The following is a 17,231-nucleotide window of genomic DNA, read 5'->3' on the forward strand; positions in this document are numbered from 1 at the left end:
GCACCTGCCTAGACCCCGGGACTCTCCTATTTCATGTTTCCTTCTCTTTTACCTGGGGAACAGGTGGGAGGGGGCATTAACCCTGGAATTCTGCTTGCATGAAGGGAACAGAATAGGACAGCTGAGAGGGGCCTGAGCCGCCTCTTCTGTCCCCAGGGGGAGGCCTGACTCCACTGTCAGAATGGGTTGGCTGAGGCCTCTGGTGTCAGAGGGGATATGGCCTAAACACCACCCAGTTTTGGGGTCTCCCTTTGTTTTTCTTCTAGCAGTGCTTGAAGTCAAACTCAGGCTCTCCCGCCACTCCTGGGAACCTGTCTACATCTCAGTCTCTTTTCTAGTTCAGCAGCCAGTGTGAGCACTGGGCCTCAGAGCCCAGGGTGAAGCCCCCAGGCAGTCCTGCATTCTCCCACCCATTACCCTCCACCACCCCCCCCCATCCAGCTACTTCTGGCTAAGCCTGTGACTCTGCCAACTGTTGGAAACTGGGGAGGAGGAATGGAAAGGGAGGATGGGAAAGGCAGAGAGTGACAGACGGATGTGAACACATGTGGTGGGGATGCCTAAATGGAAGGGGGCGTCTGAGCTATAAGCGTTCCCTGACACCTCCTAGAGTCCGAAGAGATGATGGATTGATCCCTGGGCAGACTGGGGTCTGGCCAAAGCATAAAGGCATGTAATATGGCGCTCACAGGTGGCCCATGGTCAGAGGGGCCAGGCAGGGCCTCCAGGGGCTATCTGGGTCTGATAAATGGTGTGTGTGTGGGGGTGGGAGGATGGGCTGTGTGCTGGGGCCACAGCTGGCCCAGTCTCCCAGACCTACTTCCTCAATCCCCCCTGCCCTTAGGACCCCGAGAAGGCCCCACCCCTATTCTGCTCTGATGTCAGGAGGGGCCCCCATTCTCATCTCCTATACCCCAAGAGTACCACCTTCCTTTATGCAAGGAGAGAGCCAGCATCTCAGTCCCACAGCTGCAGCAGAAGGTGCTCTGGAATCCCCCAAGCACTTATCCCACACACTGCCACCCTTAAGTTGGGTCAAGTTGAGGGGCCAGAGGGAAGGAGGTTCCTGATAGCGGGATGGGTGTTTGTGTGGAGCACAGGAGCAGCACCCACTGGCCCAGCTGCCTCTGCCAGACAGGCCCGCCCCCGCTGCCTCCTCCCTGCTCTTTCCTCCCACCCTGATCTCCCTCCTCCCTTCACCCTCCTCATACTTTGATTTCCCTCCTCATTGTGCCCTCCTTCCCACTCTGCTCTCCCTTCTCTGTACTCTCCTCCCATCCCTGCCTGCCCTCCTCCCTGGGTCCCTCCTACCACCCTGTTCTCTTTCATCCTTCCCTGCTCTCTTCCTTTCACTCTACTCTCCCTCCCTCCATTCGCTCCCTCTTTCCTTCCTCCTCCTCCTCCTCCTCCTCGTTCTCCCTCCTCCATATCTGTCCTCCTTCCTCCCTCCTTTGCCCCCAGAGCTTCTTTCTGCAAAGCACACAACATGCAACACATACACCCAATATGCACATACTTTCTCACACAACATGTGTGCACACATATGCATATGTACATCCCTGTACACTCTACAGACACACAGCACTCTTCCCCCTGCAGGGCTACTGTCTCCACTGCCCTCAGCCCTTTGCATTGGTCGCTTGAGGCAGCCCTGTAAGTGTTTTTGTGCTGGGCCCTGGAGCACTCACTGGGAGCACGGCCTCTGGGCCCCACAATGTGCTTTTCACTGGCAAGCAAGAGCTAGACAACAAGTCCACTATAGTCCCGCACGGCCCCCCCCTGCACACACATTGTCCCGTGGAGGCTCCCAATCCGGGCCCCTCACAATCCTGACCTTTGTTGGCACCAGAGTATTCGTGGGCTGTCCTGGCCCCCCAGACCCCACCCGGCTGCCCCCAAAGGACACGGCAGTGAGGTCATGGAAAAGCCTGTGGCCAGAAGGCCACCCTCTGCCCCCAGCCTCAGGACCCCAGCTCCTAGGGGACACCACCAGACCCAAGTGGCCTGAGGGCAATCTCTGCTCTCTGCTTCCGAGGGGGGCCAGATCCCACCTTTAGACCCTCAGTCTTCCTGAAAGCTGAGGGTTCCAACATAGGGGTTCTGGGGTCTCAGAATGGAGGTAACATGGTGGGTGTATCTCAAGCTCTGCCTGCATGTCTCCCATGTCCTTTCCAGGGAGTCAATAACAGGAAGGGCTTTAGCGGCCTTCTGAGGTGCTGGAGTCCGGATGGCAGGAATGCTCTATGTCTGAGACCAGGGCAAGAGGGAACATTCACAGCACCAAGAGGAGATGGCGTGGGTCCACAGGGGCCTGATACATGGGAGATGATGTTGGAGACCCTGATCCCATGGGGGCAGTGCCTGTGCAATACAAGGAAACCTTTGGGAAACCTTTGAACCCAGGCACCTGCCGTGCATTCTGAAGGTATGTCTCAGCTAAAAATAGTGAGTCTCAGCCACTGTCTCCCGCCTACAAGGCCTTGCGCTGCTCAGACAGTGTGTGCAGAGGGACGGAGGCAGGCAGGTAAGGGGGCAGGACCCATGCCTGGATCTCCCACCTGGGCTTAGTATGTGGGAGGCAGTTGTGGGGTCCCCACAGAAAAACACAGTCACAAACATTCCAGTCCCAGGAGTGAAAACAGAAGTAAACCAGCAAAGGCAGCATCATCCAGAGGTGAATTGTGTGACGTTTCTGGGGATCTTCCGGCACCCCTCAGGACCACCGAAACACCAATAACCATATGCAAACCTCAGGGGCAAACCTCGTGCATTCCTAGGAGGTCATGCTGTACCCCTCTGAGCCCAAGAAAGCTTCCCTCAAGAGGACTGGAGTTAGGAGTGGAGGGCAGGGACCCAAACTTTGGTAGGGCAGACCCCAGATCCACCCTCTGGGAGTGAACTGAGGGGAAAGTCAGCTTCTGGGGATGGGGTCACTGGAATGCCCCCACACAGTGGACCCAAGCCAGGAGAAGGGGATGCATTTCTAGTTCAGTCACTGGAGGCCTGAAGCATATGGCCGTGTGCATTGGGATTTATATGGAGAGGGCATCCAGGAGAAAAGCTCTGGAGCCAGAATGGTTCCTGCTCCTCCCAGACACATCCCTGGGGGGAATGTTTCTTCACGCCTTTGAGCCTGTAATTACATTAATTAATCGTGCAGCATGAACAGGAACATGCTCTTCTCCACACAATGTTTGCGCAAACACTCAGCTGGACAGAAGGAGGAGGAGGAGCAGAGGGTCCCGGCACTCCAAAACACAGAGAATGGGGGTGGCAGCAGAGTAGTGGATGGAACCCACAGTCTTTAGGACCCCATCACTACCCAGTTCCAACAGCACCCACGGGGAGTCAAGTTCAATCTCCTAGGGGCAGTGGCAGCTCCGAGGGAAACATTGGAGGCCAGGTCCCAAAGCTGGAATCCTGCCTTGTAAGGAATGGGGGCACCCTGTAATGTGTGCTCACTGGGAACAACACAGATTCCTAGGAAATGCTGTGCATGCATGCCTGCTGCCCACCTGACTCCCTTCTTCCTCCTTCCTTCTTTCTTTCTTTCCTTCCTTGTCCTTCCTTCCTTCATCTGTTCAGGGAGCAGGATGGATGGATGTGGGTGAGGAGAGCCTTCTCTCGGGCCTCCAGAACAGCCTGAATTCTTCTTTCCTTCCTTCCTTTCCTTCCTTCCTTCCTTCCTTCCTTCCTTCCTTCCTTCCTTCCTTCCTATCCCTTCCTTCCTCCTTCCTTCCTTCCTCCTTCCTCCATTCCTTCCTTCCTTCCTTCCCTCCTTCCCTTCCTTCCTCCCTCCCTCCTTCCCTCCCTCCTTTCCTTCCTTCCTTCCTTCCTCCTCCCTTCCCTCCCTCCCTCCCTCCCTTCCTTCCTTCCTTCCTTCCTTCCTTCCTTCCTTCCTTCCTTCCTTCCTTCCTTCCTTCCTTCTTCCTTCCTTTGTCAGGGAGCAGGATGGATGGGTGTTGTGGGGAGAGCCCTCTTTTGGGCCTCCAGGGCAGCCTGAATCTATCCTTCCCTCCCTCCTTCCCTTCCCTCCCTCCTTCCCTCCCCTCCCTCCCTCCTTCCTTTTTTCCTTCCTTCCTTCTTTTCTTTCTTTTTTTTGTCTCTCCCTCTTCCTCTCTTCCTCTTCTCCCTCATTTTGGCAGTTGTTGCTCTATTCGGTTATTGTTATTCATTTTTTTTTTTTTTTGCTTGTTAGTTTTTGGACCACACCCAGCGAAGCTCAGGTCAGGGAAATCTCCTGATGTTGCTCAGGAGATCATGATGCTGTATAGGCCATGTGCAAGGAAAGCACTCTCTCTGTTGTCCTATCACCTGGCCTTTGCTGTTGCTCTGGGACCTGCAGTGGTGGGGCCTGAACTTGGGGCCTCACACCCCATGGGCAAGAGCTAGCTCGGGCCTGGTCTGCAGGCGCCTTTGTAAGCAGCAGGAGCCTTGGGGAGTTTCCTTGTGACAAAGCAGGGAGATGGGACTGGGTGTGGAGCACTATTCCCAGACAGGCAGAGAGAGAAACTGGGTGGGGGCTCCCTGGCTGGTGCAATCAGGGTTCAGATGTGGGAGGAAGGGGCATCCTGTAGGGTAGGGAAGTGAGGAGAGCCGAGGAGGGGGCCAGAGGGGGGGCGGCGGGGGAAGCTTTTGTGCCCCCCTGTCGCTGGTGCTGCAGGGAGGGTGAGCCAGAGTAGTGTGAAGGCGGAGTGAATGTCAGTGTGGGGCTGCAGGAGCAGTGCATTAGCGGGATTAGTCTGTCAGGGTGCGGGATGGATGGATGTGGTGGGGGAGGGTCCCCTCTCTGGGCCCTCCAGGGCAGCCTGAATTCTCCCCTCTCTTCCTGACTGCTCTGGGATGTGAGCATTAGGCCAGCCCCCCTCACATGGGGGGCTCCCCTTGGTGTATGTGAGTGGGCAGCCTCCAGGGACCCCCTGGGTCCTTTGCACCAACTACTTCTGGGGGTGGATATCCCCATGCAGCGGAGAACCTTCCTTCCCCCAAACCCTCTTCTCCTTCACTCCACTCTGTCTCCCTTCATGGCTCTGCACCCCACAGTGGGAGAGCCCCCTATCTGCAGATATCACATATTGTTGATGGCTTAGCCTGTGAAGATGCTCAGAGGGGCTAGTTGCCCCAGGGCATGCCAGATCTGGGGATCCCCTATACATTCAGCTTTGAGCCTTTTCCTGGCCCCCCTTGCACTTCTCTGAAGACACCCCACCTACCCACCTACCCACCCACCCATCGACACACCCAGCACCCTTTCTCCCTCCTTAGTCTTCCCTGGCCCCTATTGGGCAGAAGCGTGGGTCAGGAGGTTTCTACCCGCTGGCCTTTGGACCAGCAGCCTAGAGCCGGTGGGGGTTGTCTACTGAGTCCTACCTGGTGTAAGGGTTCATGTGGGGGCTTCTGTGCTGGGTACTTCTCATGGCCACGGGCTATGCGCAGATGGAGAGGGCATGGCAATGACCACTCATGAAGGCCAGTACCATGCCCCACTCAGCCTCGGGAGGCAGGCCTGTGTCCATTCTGCCAGGAAGACCAGGCCCATGTCTACTCAAGTAGAGGGAGGTCAGGGTCACAGCCCACTCAGCTAGGGATATCAAGCCCATGTCCATTTGGCTGTGGGAGGCCAGACTGTGTCCACTCAGCTAGGGAGGCTAGGGCCTATATCCACTCAATCTGGGGAGATCAGGTCTGTATCCACTCATCTGGGGCAGCCAAGACCTTGTCCACAGCCTATGGAGGCCAGGCCCATGTCCACTCAGCTGGGGGGAGTGCCTTGTTCCTGCCCACCTCTCCCCTTTTGCTCTGCTCCTCTAAGTATTGCCCCCCTCCCAAATTGCCCAGGCTCCATTCCTTGGGCACTGTCTTGTCTTGGGTTGGGGAGGCCCAGCTACCCTCCCAGCAAGTCCCTGACAAGTACCCAGCTTGGTACAGATCACCAAGGAGGAGGTTGGCACCCTTGGTGGTGTCTTGTGCTCCCTGACCAGGCCATCCACGTCCCCCTAAGGGTGACTCACAGGTGTTCAGGGAACAGGCAGTCGGCAAGAGCCTGGATACAGGGGCTTATGGAACTAAGGGACAAGTGTCCCTGCTTGGAGAAGGCGGACAGTGGGCAGGGGGATCCTACTCACCACTAGGAAGACCACACAGACTTCTGCCAGGCTCCTAGGAACAGGCTCAGGCCCAGGCAGAAGGGAGAAGCAGTCCATCTTGGTTCCCTAGGAAAGTGCTCCTTCTGAGAGCATGGCCAGATAGTGAGCTCCCTGTCTAGGGAAGTATTCAACAGCAGTATCTAGAGGGCATAGAACAGGACGTGAATCTCAGGGCCCTGTGTACCTAGAGTCACTGAGGACTTGGTGGCCTCCATGTCCTTTCCTGGTCACGATATTCGCCAGGCACAAATGCTCCCAGCCACCAAAGCGAAGGGAGTGGGGTGTAGGGGACATGCATCCCAAATTCCAAGACCTTCTTTCTGGTCCTGGTCCGAGCTCTGCGGCTAGGGCTCCCCTTGTCCAGTCTGGCCCAAGGACCAAACTGGGTTCTCTCATGTCCTCCCCCCCCCCCCCCCCCAGTGCTTAGAATCCAACCTCAAGTGCAGGAGGGAGAGGGGCCAAGACAATGGATTTCCATCAGCCCCCATCGATCCGCCCTGCGCTGGGAAGGGGCCCCTGTCCTGCCCCCTCTGGCCCGGGGCTGGTCCCACCGATTGGTTCCCGAGATAATAGTGCCGGCGGCGGGCAGGGCCCTCTGGGAAGGAGCCGGCGGGAGGAGCCGCGTACGCAGCCGCCCAGCCCAGCCCGAGTTCATCAAACTCGCAACGCGATCGCTCGCGGCGGCAGGCGGGGTGGTGGGGCGGGACCGCCTCCCTTACTGACAGCCGGCAGCTGCAGCGCCCCGAGATGTGGCCTCCGGGCCCCAGCCCCATGCACATTCCCCGCTAATCCCCCAGGGCTGGCCCTGCCGGCTCCCGGGGCGGGCGGCCGGGGGGCATGAGAGTGAGTCCGCGGCGCCCCCGAGCCGGGCCGGGCCGGGCCCAGTAGCAGAGGAATCGACAGAGGAGCAGAGGGACAGAAGGATAGAGGGAGAGAGGGACCGACTCTACGGCGGCAGCATGTACGGGAATTACTCCCACTTCCTGAAGTTTCCCACTGGCTTCGGCGGTGAGTCTGCGGGCGCAGGGCTCCCCAGAACTGGGACATCGATCGGGACAGCGGGCAGCTGCAGGCCTGGGGTTGCAAGGAGTTATGCTCATGGGTCAGTGTCGGGCGCATCGGGGGGGGGGATTGGGGGACCTGTTTGCACATCCAAGTTCCCGTCCCAGTGGGGATAGAATTGGGGGCGTCTGTCCAGGAGTGAGTCTACCTTGAGGTCCTGGCCAAGTCATTGCGTGGGGCTCCCAGAGGCCGTGAGGGTGCGCAGAGTGGAAGGTTTTAAGGGAACTAACTGGAGGCTCTGCCTCCAGCCTGTCAGGGCAGGCAGTGGGCACAGGGAAGGACTCCGGACTTCCCTGCCTTGGGGTGTTGATAAAGGAGATCAGCACTTTGGTTTTTCCTTCCCTGCTCTGGGAGCCCTCTGTCTGCCCCCGAGTTCCATCCCCGCAGGCCCTTACTCTACTCCAGTGCAGAGTTCGCGCCGTGGTCCCCTTCCCACCAGCACAGTGATGGCAGCACAGCTGGCCTGGGCTGGGGTAACAGGGCATCGCCCATTAACTGCCTGGCTGAGGGGGCAGACCACCGCCACCCGTCGTGGCTCCTCCCATGCAGTACATGTGTACATGTGCATGTGTTTGTACTTGCTAATCGCCACCAGCGCAGGAAGGCAGAAACACCAAGGAGAGATGGTCCCTTACTTGCCCCCACTGCCATCCACTGCCCAGTGTTGGGGCTATTTCCCAGGGCACACAGCTTTTGAGGGTTTCTCAGGCTCCCTGTAGGCCTAGAACTCCCCCTCCCATCTGGGGCTCCTTCAGGGGAGGGAGTAGGTAATGGGGTGCGGGAAACACAGGGGAGCACAAGATGGAAGGAGGTGGGGGTGCAACCATCCTGGAACCTGGGATATCAGCATGAAGTGCTAGTGAACATTTTCCCTCTGTCCTGTCACAATGGGAAAAACGGGCAGCTGTGTGTGCGTTGCGCGCGAGTGACCAGAGCATCTTCCTGCTTCCTGATATGTGGGTACGCTTGTGGGGAAGCTCACACTGGGGGTGCTGTGTGGGGTTTAGGAGGAGCAGATGAGGAGAAACTTTTTTTTGTGACATTTCCAGTGGGAACAGGAGTTGGAAGTCAGTCATATAAAGGTTTTCCCTAGTTCCCTCTCATTCCATGGGTCAGTACAGCACAGAACAGGGTCAACTGAGCAGGGTGGCTAGAAAGCTGTGCCTGGGGTGGTGTTTTCCGGACTGTCTGGGACTTTTGGGAGCCTCAGACAGTTCCATCTGTCTGCTGAAGTTAACTTGGTGTGTTGGGCACGAAGCAGGCAGATTGTCCCTGGGAAAGAACACTGTCGTTCCCCCCCCCCTTCCCTGGCATGAAATCCAGGCTCTAGCATCCCCAAACCCCTGCCCTGTAACCTGCAGATCAGAAACTCCTGGTCGGTCTAGCACAGGCCACACAGAGCTCCTCATTAACCCGGTGATTATAAATGGGCCAGGGTCTGGCCTTGTCTATTTGCTCATTCATGGAAAAAAATTTAGGTAAAGCAATATGATTGTCAAAGTATCAACCTGGTCACCAACCAGATTTAAAAAGCAGAGCAGAAGCAGGATTAGCATATTAACGGGGGCTAATTACAGGGGAGTCTGGAAGCAGGTTCTTCTCAAATCCCTGCTTAATAACCATTAGTGGGACGCTCCAAACCGCAAGGGCTCACACACGCACCGCAGATCTCGGAGCCTTCACCCGTCATGTAGAAGTGATCTGCCAGCCTTGTCACAGATTTAGACGGGTTTTTCTCTCTGCTGAGCCAAGTGACTGAGGTTTTTGCCATAATTATAAGGGATGTTGGGAATAATCAGGCTGATCACCAACCTCAGCTGCTCCCTTCCCTTAGCAGAGCTGGTAGGTGGGGCAGGGTAAGGGAGGGGAGCGGAAGAAAGGGCAGAGGGAGGGGTGGACTCCTACACTCTCTCCCCCACCTCCAGCCCAGCTCTCCCACAGGGGACCCCACACTGGGCCTCACCTTGTGTTCAGAAAGAATGAAAATATCCCTCAGTGTTGCCACTCTGAAATGGACCTCCTCTTGATTGAATTTGTATTTTGGAGGACTTCCATGGGAAGTCCTTGGGAGATCTGAGTGCCCTACCTGGGATTCTCCACCTTGTGGGCTGGTGGTTCCTGAAGGTGTCCCAGGACACGTGTGGGGAGTGCTCAGGATCTACAGGGCTGCATTCATGATGCTCTAGGGGTGGTTTGGGAGGGGGAACCAGTGATGCCTGAACTTGAACCTGGATAGATACATGCACCCTCCTTACAGTGCCCTCCTTACAGTGCTCTCTCTCACAGGAAACACCTCCCCCAGACCGCAACAGACACTCCATTCTTTCCCCATGGATCAGTCCAGCATCCCTAGGGGTGCCTCCTTCTACCACCCCCCCCCGCACCCCCAGTTTCCCCCTTTGTAGGTTCTGAGTTGGCTCCCAGGCTGGTTGGTTGGTGGGAGCTCTAGCCCAGCATCTCCCATTGCTGCTCATTCCCAGCAGTCTCTTTATTCTCCCACTGGTTTGGGGAGTGTGAGGGAAACCCACTCCAGGGCATGTGTCCCAGAGGCTCAGTCCCACTATGCATCTGTCTGTGGGACGGTGCCTTTATCGAGGGCTCTTGGCCTGGTTGGCAGGGGTGAGGCCAAGTTCCATCCCTGCCACCCCCTCCACAGACTGAGTGCCGCCATCCTGGTAGCACTATATCTTTGGGGTCCCTGGGTACAACAGAGGGGTGATCTCTAATGCACTCTGACCACGTCTACAAGCAACGCATGTTACGGGTATGTGTGCACGCCATTATGATAACAGCAAAGAAGAACCCGAGAGAGCAGGGAGACAGGAGCAGAGAGACAGGCCAGGAGATGGGATGGTGAGAGGCTGTGATGGAACCAGCGTGTCCAGCCAGCATCAAGTGCAGAGTTCAGATGTGGGGACAGCGGGGCTCAGGAGGGCAGAGAAGTGGGTGGGGTACAAGATGTTCTGGTCAGTATGACCCAAAACGAGCAAAGAACCCCATCTGGCCTCCACTTGCCCTTCTGAAGAAGCTCAGCTCATTCCTGTGTGGGTCCCCCAGTCCGGCCCAGCCCTCCGCAAATAAAAGACAAAATAAATGACGCTGGTGTAGAACACACAAGGGGGTTGGAGAGAGGTGAGGGGGAGAGACAGACAGACAGACAGGGGTTCCTGAAAGTCCTATTCATCAGCTTCTGCACCAGGAGAATCCTTCTGCTGGAACTGGAGAGCCAGGCTAGAAGTGGGGTTTTCTCCCCATGGTGACTGGTCCCTAACTTCAACTCAACAGTCCTACACCCACTCAGCACATGCACCCTACCCCAATACCAAAGCCCCACTTCAGTTTTCCTCTCCATCCAGAAAGTGGGGAGCTGATGGGGACCTCAAACCCCCAGCAAGCAAGGGCAAGCGGAGGAAGTGCCTGGCCATTGGCTCACAGATGACCAATTAGGACGGCTCCTCCTGGGCGCTTCCGTCCCATTGGCTGAGGGGGTGTTGCTAGGCAACGCCATCTCCCAGGTGAGGTTTCTGCCCATCCTGAGCGCGGTGGCTGCGTCCCAGCCCTGAGAGATCCCAGCACTCAAGCACCGGAAATGCCTCCTTCAGGGCCTCCGGAGAGGGAGAGAGGAGAGAGCTGAGAGCAGAGGGCTGCGCCAGTAAACTTCTGACGCTAGAGCCGCATGAATGTCGCCTGGCCTCTTTGCACATGGATTCAGTGGGACAACAGTCCCCCATGTCAATGAGCAGCGCCTGACCCCATGGTCCCCTTGCAAAAATTAGTGCTCAGGGCATTGTGGGGTTTCTCCCAGCAATACTCAGCTAGTCAGGCCCTGCTGCTCAATGCTTAGGTCTGGCACTGCAGTGATGCTCAGGGATCCATTCCTAGCAGTGCTCAGGGGATCCTGTGGGATACCAGGAATCGAACCCTGGTTGGACTCATGCAAGGCAAATGCCCTCCTTGATGGCCTATCGATTTTAACCTTGGAGAGATTTTTTTTTTGGTTTTGGAGTCACACCCAGTGGTGCTCAGGGGTTACTCCTGGATCTGTGCTCAGAATCTCTCTGGCAAGGCTTAAAGGACTTTATGGGATGCCAGATATTGAACCCAGGTTGACTGAGTGCAACACAAACACCCTACCCATTGTTCTACTTGCTCTGACTCCATTTCAGAGATTCTTTTTTTTTTTTTTTTTTTGGTTTTTGGGGTCACATCCGGCAGTGCTCAGGGGTTATTCCTGGCTCCAGACTCAGAAATTGCTCCCTGGCAGGCACGGGGGACCATAGGACCATATGGGACGCCAGGATTTGAACCGATTGACCTACTACATGAAAGGCAAATGCTTTACTTCCATGCTATCTCTCTGCCCCCATTTCAGAGATTCTTAATGCCCTTCCAGCCTCTGCCTCCTCTGGTCAGTGGTGTGTAGGGAGGGCACAGGAATCCCCCTCCTTGCTCTGGCTGTGTCAAGTAACCCCCATTGTCAGGTCTGAGAGCAGGAGCCGCACCCTGTGCCCTTGTCATCAGGGCCTGGAGGGGGCATGTGACGCCCGGTCAGGAGCAGGCAATAAACCAGGTTGTGAGAATGAGATACTCCATGCCCAGCCTGAGGGGTCAGGATTGGATTGGGACCAAGCCTCTGTCTTATCACTTATCCCACAATGCTCCTGGAATTCTGGGAATAGACCCCTCAACTCAATTCCTGGCTGCCTTGCTCTCGGGTTCCAGAAGACACTGTGACGAGGACACAATTAGAAGGGCTGTCCATAGCCTCTCTCCAGGCCTCTATCTACTCATTGGGAGAGGGTTTCTTGGGGCCCTCATGTTCCCCATATTATTTTTATTTTGTTTTTGGGTCACATCTGGTGGTGCTCAGGGGTTACTCCTGGCTCTGTGCTCAGAAATTCGTTCCTGGCAGGTTTGGGGACCATATGGGATGCAGGGATTAGAAGTACCATCCATCCTGGATTGGCTGTATGCAAGAAAAATGTCCTACTGCTGTACTATCTCTCCGGTCCTATGGCTCCCCATTTTAATCACTCTTCTCTTCCTCTTCCCTTAGTCCCCCTGGCCCTACTGGCAGCACATCGATGAGCCCATCAGCTGCCTTGCCCACTGGGAAGCCAGTGGGGAGGCCCTCCCCAGCTACATTGGACAACCCAGCCAGTGCCCCACGGGCATTGAGTGCAGGGACAACCCCCCTCAATGCCTTGCAGCACTCAATACAGAGGGTCATCACCTCTACAATGGGCCCGCCCTCGGGGGCACCTGCCAGCTCCTCCTGGGAATCAACCTGGTGGCACCACCCAGCTCAAGGTACATCCTGACTGACTGGGGTGCCCGGCCTGGCCCTGTGGGGCTGTGTGTCTGCAGCTATAGCATCTTCTGGGCTCCTCACCTTTGGGGGGACAGAAAGCGAACTAGGTACAGAGTCGACCAATGCCTCAGCCCAGGACCTCATTGCCCAGACCCCCTCTGTACCCCTGTGTTCAGTGGCGACTTTCCATTGTCCCCAACGAGAACCCAAGATCAAGACATAGGTTGTGTGCTCCCAGGTAGGGAGGTCTGGGATCATTCTAGAACATCCTGGAACATTCCAGAACAGTATGGAAAGGCAGCCTGCAAGACTCTAGAGGTTCATAGCAGTACTATGCCATTCTAAAAGGTCCCACAGGTGGTGGGACAGGCGAGTATGTGTCCACTTCTCAATCCAGTATACCTTGCTGGGGCACATCTGTGTCCCAGACCTGTCCAAGTTCCCCACTGGCCTCTTCCCTGGGTCCTGGGTGCTTTCACATTGTTTCCCCCCATGTCCTTACTGCTCCCTTACCTGCAGCTCAGCACCAGTGTGTCGGAGGATATGAAGCCCTCTTACTGGGACTGCCGTGGTGTAGGGGGTTTTTGGCATCGTGCACAGCTGGCAGCTCCTCAGTTCCTTGGTCGACACACTTCTGTGGTAGCTCTGCGTGGGGACAGGTCATTCAGGTAGGGGCAGGCTCCCCACACCCCAGTTTCCTCTGCACCCCCATACCCTGCACTTTAGCCAGAGCCTGCACTTGCTCAGATGCCATAATGATAAAAATGGGCCGAGATCAAGCACTTGGGGCTCCTCTTTGGACAAACTGGGGGGAGGACAGTATTGGGTCCCCCACCCCTCGCAGGTGCTGCCAGTTGTGGGTCCTGGTGGGAGAGCCCTGGGGTTGGGTAAGGAAGCTCAGACAGGTTTTTAGGGGACCTGCTCCATCCCAGGCAAGCACTATGGGGTGTACAGCTGCGAGGGCTGCAAAGGCTTCTTCAAGAGAACCATCCGGAAGGACCTGACCTACACATGCCGAGACAACAAGGACTGTCTGATTGACAAGCGCCAGCGCAACCGCTGCCAGTACTGCCGCTACCACAAGTGCCTAGTCATGGGCATGAAGCGAGAAGGTGGGGCCGTGCACCCCTGCATGGGGGGCATGAGTACTTGCACCCTTATACAGGGTGAACCCCTCATGTTCCTCCTCAAATGGGGTCCATACAGGCACTATGGCAGCAGCCCCATTTTCTGCCCTAAACCCAGCAAGTTTGGGGAGGGCAGAGGCCATGGGGGCTGGTCCCTGTGTCTGATCATTTCTCTCAGCTTCTGACAGTACCAGCCCCGGGGAAGATGTCCATGAGCAATGGGGGTTGCTGTGCCCTCATCCCACTCCTGATCTTTCCCTCCCCAGGCAGCCCCTCCTCCTTCCTACAACTTTGGGGATACCAGCTCTTCAGATTCCTTTTTTCTGACCTTTTATTTTTGATTTCGGCCACACATTTTGGGCAGTGCGAAGAGCTTACTCCTAGCTCTGCACTCAGCAGTCAATCCTGATGGGGCTCAGGGACCAAAAGGGGTGCTGGGATCAAACCCAAGTCAGCTGTGTGCAGGGCTAGAGCCCTCCTCTTGATACTACCTCCTTGGCCCTCTGCTGTTTAAGCTTGGGTGGGTGAGGCTGGTGTATCTTCCACAGGGCCCTGCTCACCTCTCCTGTCCTTGGAGGAGAGTCCCCTGTCCACCTGTCAACCCTGGCCCCTCCATTCCAGTGAGCATCCAGAGCATTCTGGGCACAGGCCCCCAACCCCCTTTATTTACACCCTGGGCTAGTGGTGCTTCAGGAGGGTTGCTGATCCTGTTGAAAAGGCAGAGGGACTTTTTCTTTAGGTGATGTGAGCACAGGCCTTGTTGCTCCTGTGCCAGCACAGCTGGGGTGTGGGGAGCGGAGTAGGCACATGGGCGGCTGAATTATAAGGATGAAGGAAGCTGAGATGCTCAGGCTCCATCCCATAAGCCCTTAGAACATGTGGGGGTGCCAGTCCAAGTCAGTGGACACAGAGTGGAAAGGGAGCGGGGCCACTAGTGCTGAGTTCTATCTAGCAGGACTCTGGAACCCACATTTTTCAAGGCCAGGACCCCACACTATTAGCCTCCTCCTCTCACTGGCTCTGTGCATAGACATCCCACCTCTATCCAGACACTTAAAATTCATCTATGACCTCCCCTCATACCCTTCAAACCAGCTCCTGGATTCCCAGACCAACTTCCATCATAGTATCTGTCCACCAGAACACCTAGTGGGCAGGGCAGGTAAAACCCTGCTTCACCCTGTCCCCAAGGGAAGTAGAAAGATGTGAGCCCTGACCTTTAACTGGGCAGGGTGGTCCTAGTCCCATCCACAAGCACCTCCAGTGCCTCTGAAGTTGAAAAGGGTTTAGCAGGAGGTTCTAAAAGCACAGAGGGATGGGAGAACTGGGGGGGCTCCCTAGGAGGAAGCCCCAGTTTCACCCGTTTAGGCTGCCTCGGACGGGTTTTGGCCTCTGTCCCAGCTCTGGTATGACTTTGCCTGGGGTGTCCCTGTGGGCAGCTGTGCAGGAGGAGCGGCAGAGGTGCCGGGAGCGTGCTGACAGTGAGGCTGATGGTGCCGGCAGTGGCCATGAGAACATGCCGGTGCAGAGGATTCTGGAAGCTGAATTGGCTGTGGAGCCCAAGACTGAGGCCTACAGCCCCATGAGTGTTGGAGAGCTCGGTGAGCATGAGGACGAGTGTGGGGTCACACTCTGGGGTGTGGGGCTAAGCAGGGAGGGGGGGGGGGAGGCGGTCCCCACTGGTCCTAGCTCTGTGGTCTCTTCCAGACCAACGATCCTGTCACCAACATCTTGCCTACGTCAGCTGACAAGCAAGCTTTTCACGCTGGTGGAGTGGGCCAAGCGCATCCCTCACTTCTCGGACCTCACCTTGGAGGACCAGGTCATCTTGCTTCGGGGCAGGGTAAAGGGATCCAGTGGCCTTAAGAGGACTGTGGTTTATTCATTTTCATTAGCTGTTAGCTCTTAAATATGGATACCTACATCCCAAAACATTTCATACCCAGTGAAGCATGGTTGGTAATGGAGCAGCAAGGTCTGAAAATGGGATGCAGAGGGAAAGGACGGAAGGAGAGAAGGGAGGTAGTGGGGAAAAAGGGAGCAGATGGAGGAGAGCATAGGGGAGGGGAGGAGTTGGATTAAATTCCCATTGCATGATGAGGGTGACATCAGGGAGTCCAGAGTGTTGCCTTCTGGGAGTGTTCCAGGGTTACCTTGTTTTGTGTGGTGGTGAGGTATATATGGTGGGTATATCAGGGGGACTACTCCTGGCTCTGCACTCAGAATCACTCCTGACAGTGGTAGGGTTTACCACTGTCCCTTTCTTTCTGGCTCCTGGTCCCATTTCCAGGATGCCCAATTGTTGCCATTGCTCCTTAACTTACACCATTACCCAGCCTGCAGGGATCTTGGGGGACTGATCAAAATGGGAGTTAGGTCTAACTCGGCTAGAAACCACCTTGTGTTCTGTCGTGGGCTCTTTGAGAAAAGAAAGGTGACGAGGCCATGGGCCAGGGGAGGATAGAGGGTGCAGACCTCAAGAGTCCTGGCAACTTCAAATTTGCTACACTAGCTCAGCACTCAGTCCATTTGTGAGGGAACTCAAGAACACCAGATCTGTCTCCATGTGCCATTCAGGCAGCGCTGGACTGCGGACTCGAACCCTTACACAAGGGACCAGTGGCCCCATCCGGGCGGTGGGTCTGTGGCTAGGCCAGTTCTCACAGCTTTTCCCTCTAATGCAGGCTGGAATGAGCTGCTGATTGCCTCCTTCTCCCACCGCTCTGTCTCGTGCAGGACGGCATCCTGCTGGCCACCGGGCTGCATGTGCACCGCAGCAGTGCACACAGTGCTGGTGTGGGCTCCATTTTTGACAGGTGCTGCTGTCGGGGATGGTCCCATGTTAGCTCGTGCGTGTGCATGGGCTATGGGGGTGCTGGGAGCTTCAAGGCCAATTCCCGAGCATGGGAAGCTGGGAAGCGGGCTTTTTGGAACATGTGGATGCTGCCCTGGCCTTTGTAAGATAGAACAGGCAGCCTGTAGCAGGACCTGGAGCCAGGGCCGGTTCTGCTGTCTGGGCCCAATGGGATAGGCCATACCTGTAGCTGCCAGGAGACCCCAAGATCATTGGCTTGGCCTTGTGAGTTGGCCCTGGCTGAGTCCTGGGACTGATAGCGTGTGGTGTGTGTGCTCCCTCTTCAGGAGTTAGGGAGGCTTGTATGGAGAGGAAGTTGCCACTTCTCCTACCCTCAGGGGAGCAGCTCTGGCCTCCCCAGGTAGCCAGTGTCTTCAGTAGGTGTAAAAGCATCTGTGTATACGTGGGTTGTGCTCGGAACCCAGCTGTGTCCAGTGAGAGACAGCAGGCATTGCGTCTTGCCTGATTGTTCAAGGGATAAAGTGCCTTCTGACCTGAAAGGCCCAGGAAGATGCTCTTTCCCCTGAGCCTCAAAGAGTTCCTGTAGGTTTGTGGTGGGGGTGTCTCCTCGGCCAGGGCTTGGAGCCATTGACTTTCTCCCATGAACCTGCAGAGTTTGTCACTCAGAAACTGTGTCGGGTCCCTGAGCAGGGTTGGCTGTGTTTTCGGTGCGCGGTCCAGGGGTGCTTCCTCCTCTCTGGCCCACTGTGCTCTCGCAGTTCCATTGTTTC

At 56.3% G+C, this 17,231-nt stretch overlaps 1 protein-coding gene across 1 annotated transcript in view; it reads left to right on the top strand.

The window, feature by feature from the left end:
- Nucleotides 1-6,819: 6,819 nt before the first annotated feature.
- RXRG (retinoid X receptor gamma) overlaps nt 6,820-17,231 on the top strand; it is a 14,298-nt gene continuing 3,886 nt past the window's right edge. The window contains 10 exon segments of the mRNA XM_049777609.1: nt 6,820-7,158; nt 12,265-12,518; nt 12,576-12,679; nt 13,039-13,141; nt 13,452-13,631; nt 15,086-15,234; nt 15,354-15,401; nt 15,403-15,482; nt 16,326-16,372; nt 16,375-16,462. Of these exon segments, the coding sequence (XP_049633566.1) occupies nt 7,106-7,158; nt 12,265-12,518; nt 12,576-12,679; nt 13,039-13,141; nt 13,452-13,631; nt 15,086-15,234; nt 15,354-15,401; nt 15,403-15,482; nt 16,326-16,372; nt 16,375-16,462 (1,106 nt within the window). The 5' untranslated portion in view covers nt 6,820-7,105.

This window comes from Suncus etruscus, chromosome 7, assembly GCF_024139225.1.
Source record: "Suncus etruscus isolate mSunEtr1 chromosome 7, mSunEtr1.pri.cur, whole genome shotgun sequence".
Classification (NCBI taxonomy): domain Eukaryota; kingdom Metazoa; phylum Chordata; class Mammalia; order Eulipotyphla; family Soricidae; genus Suncus; species Suncus etruscus.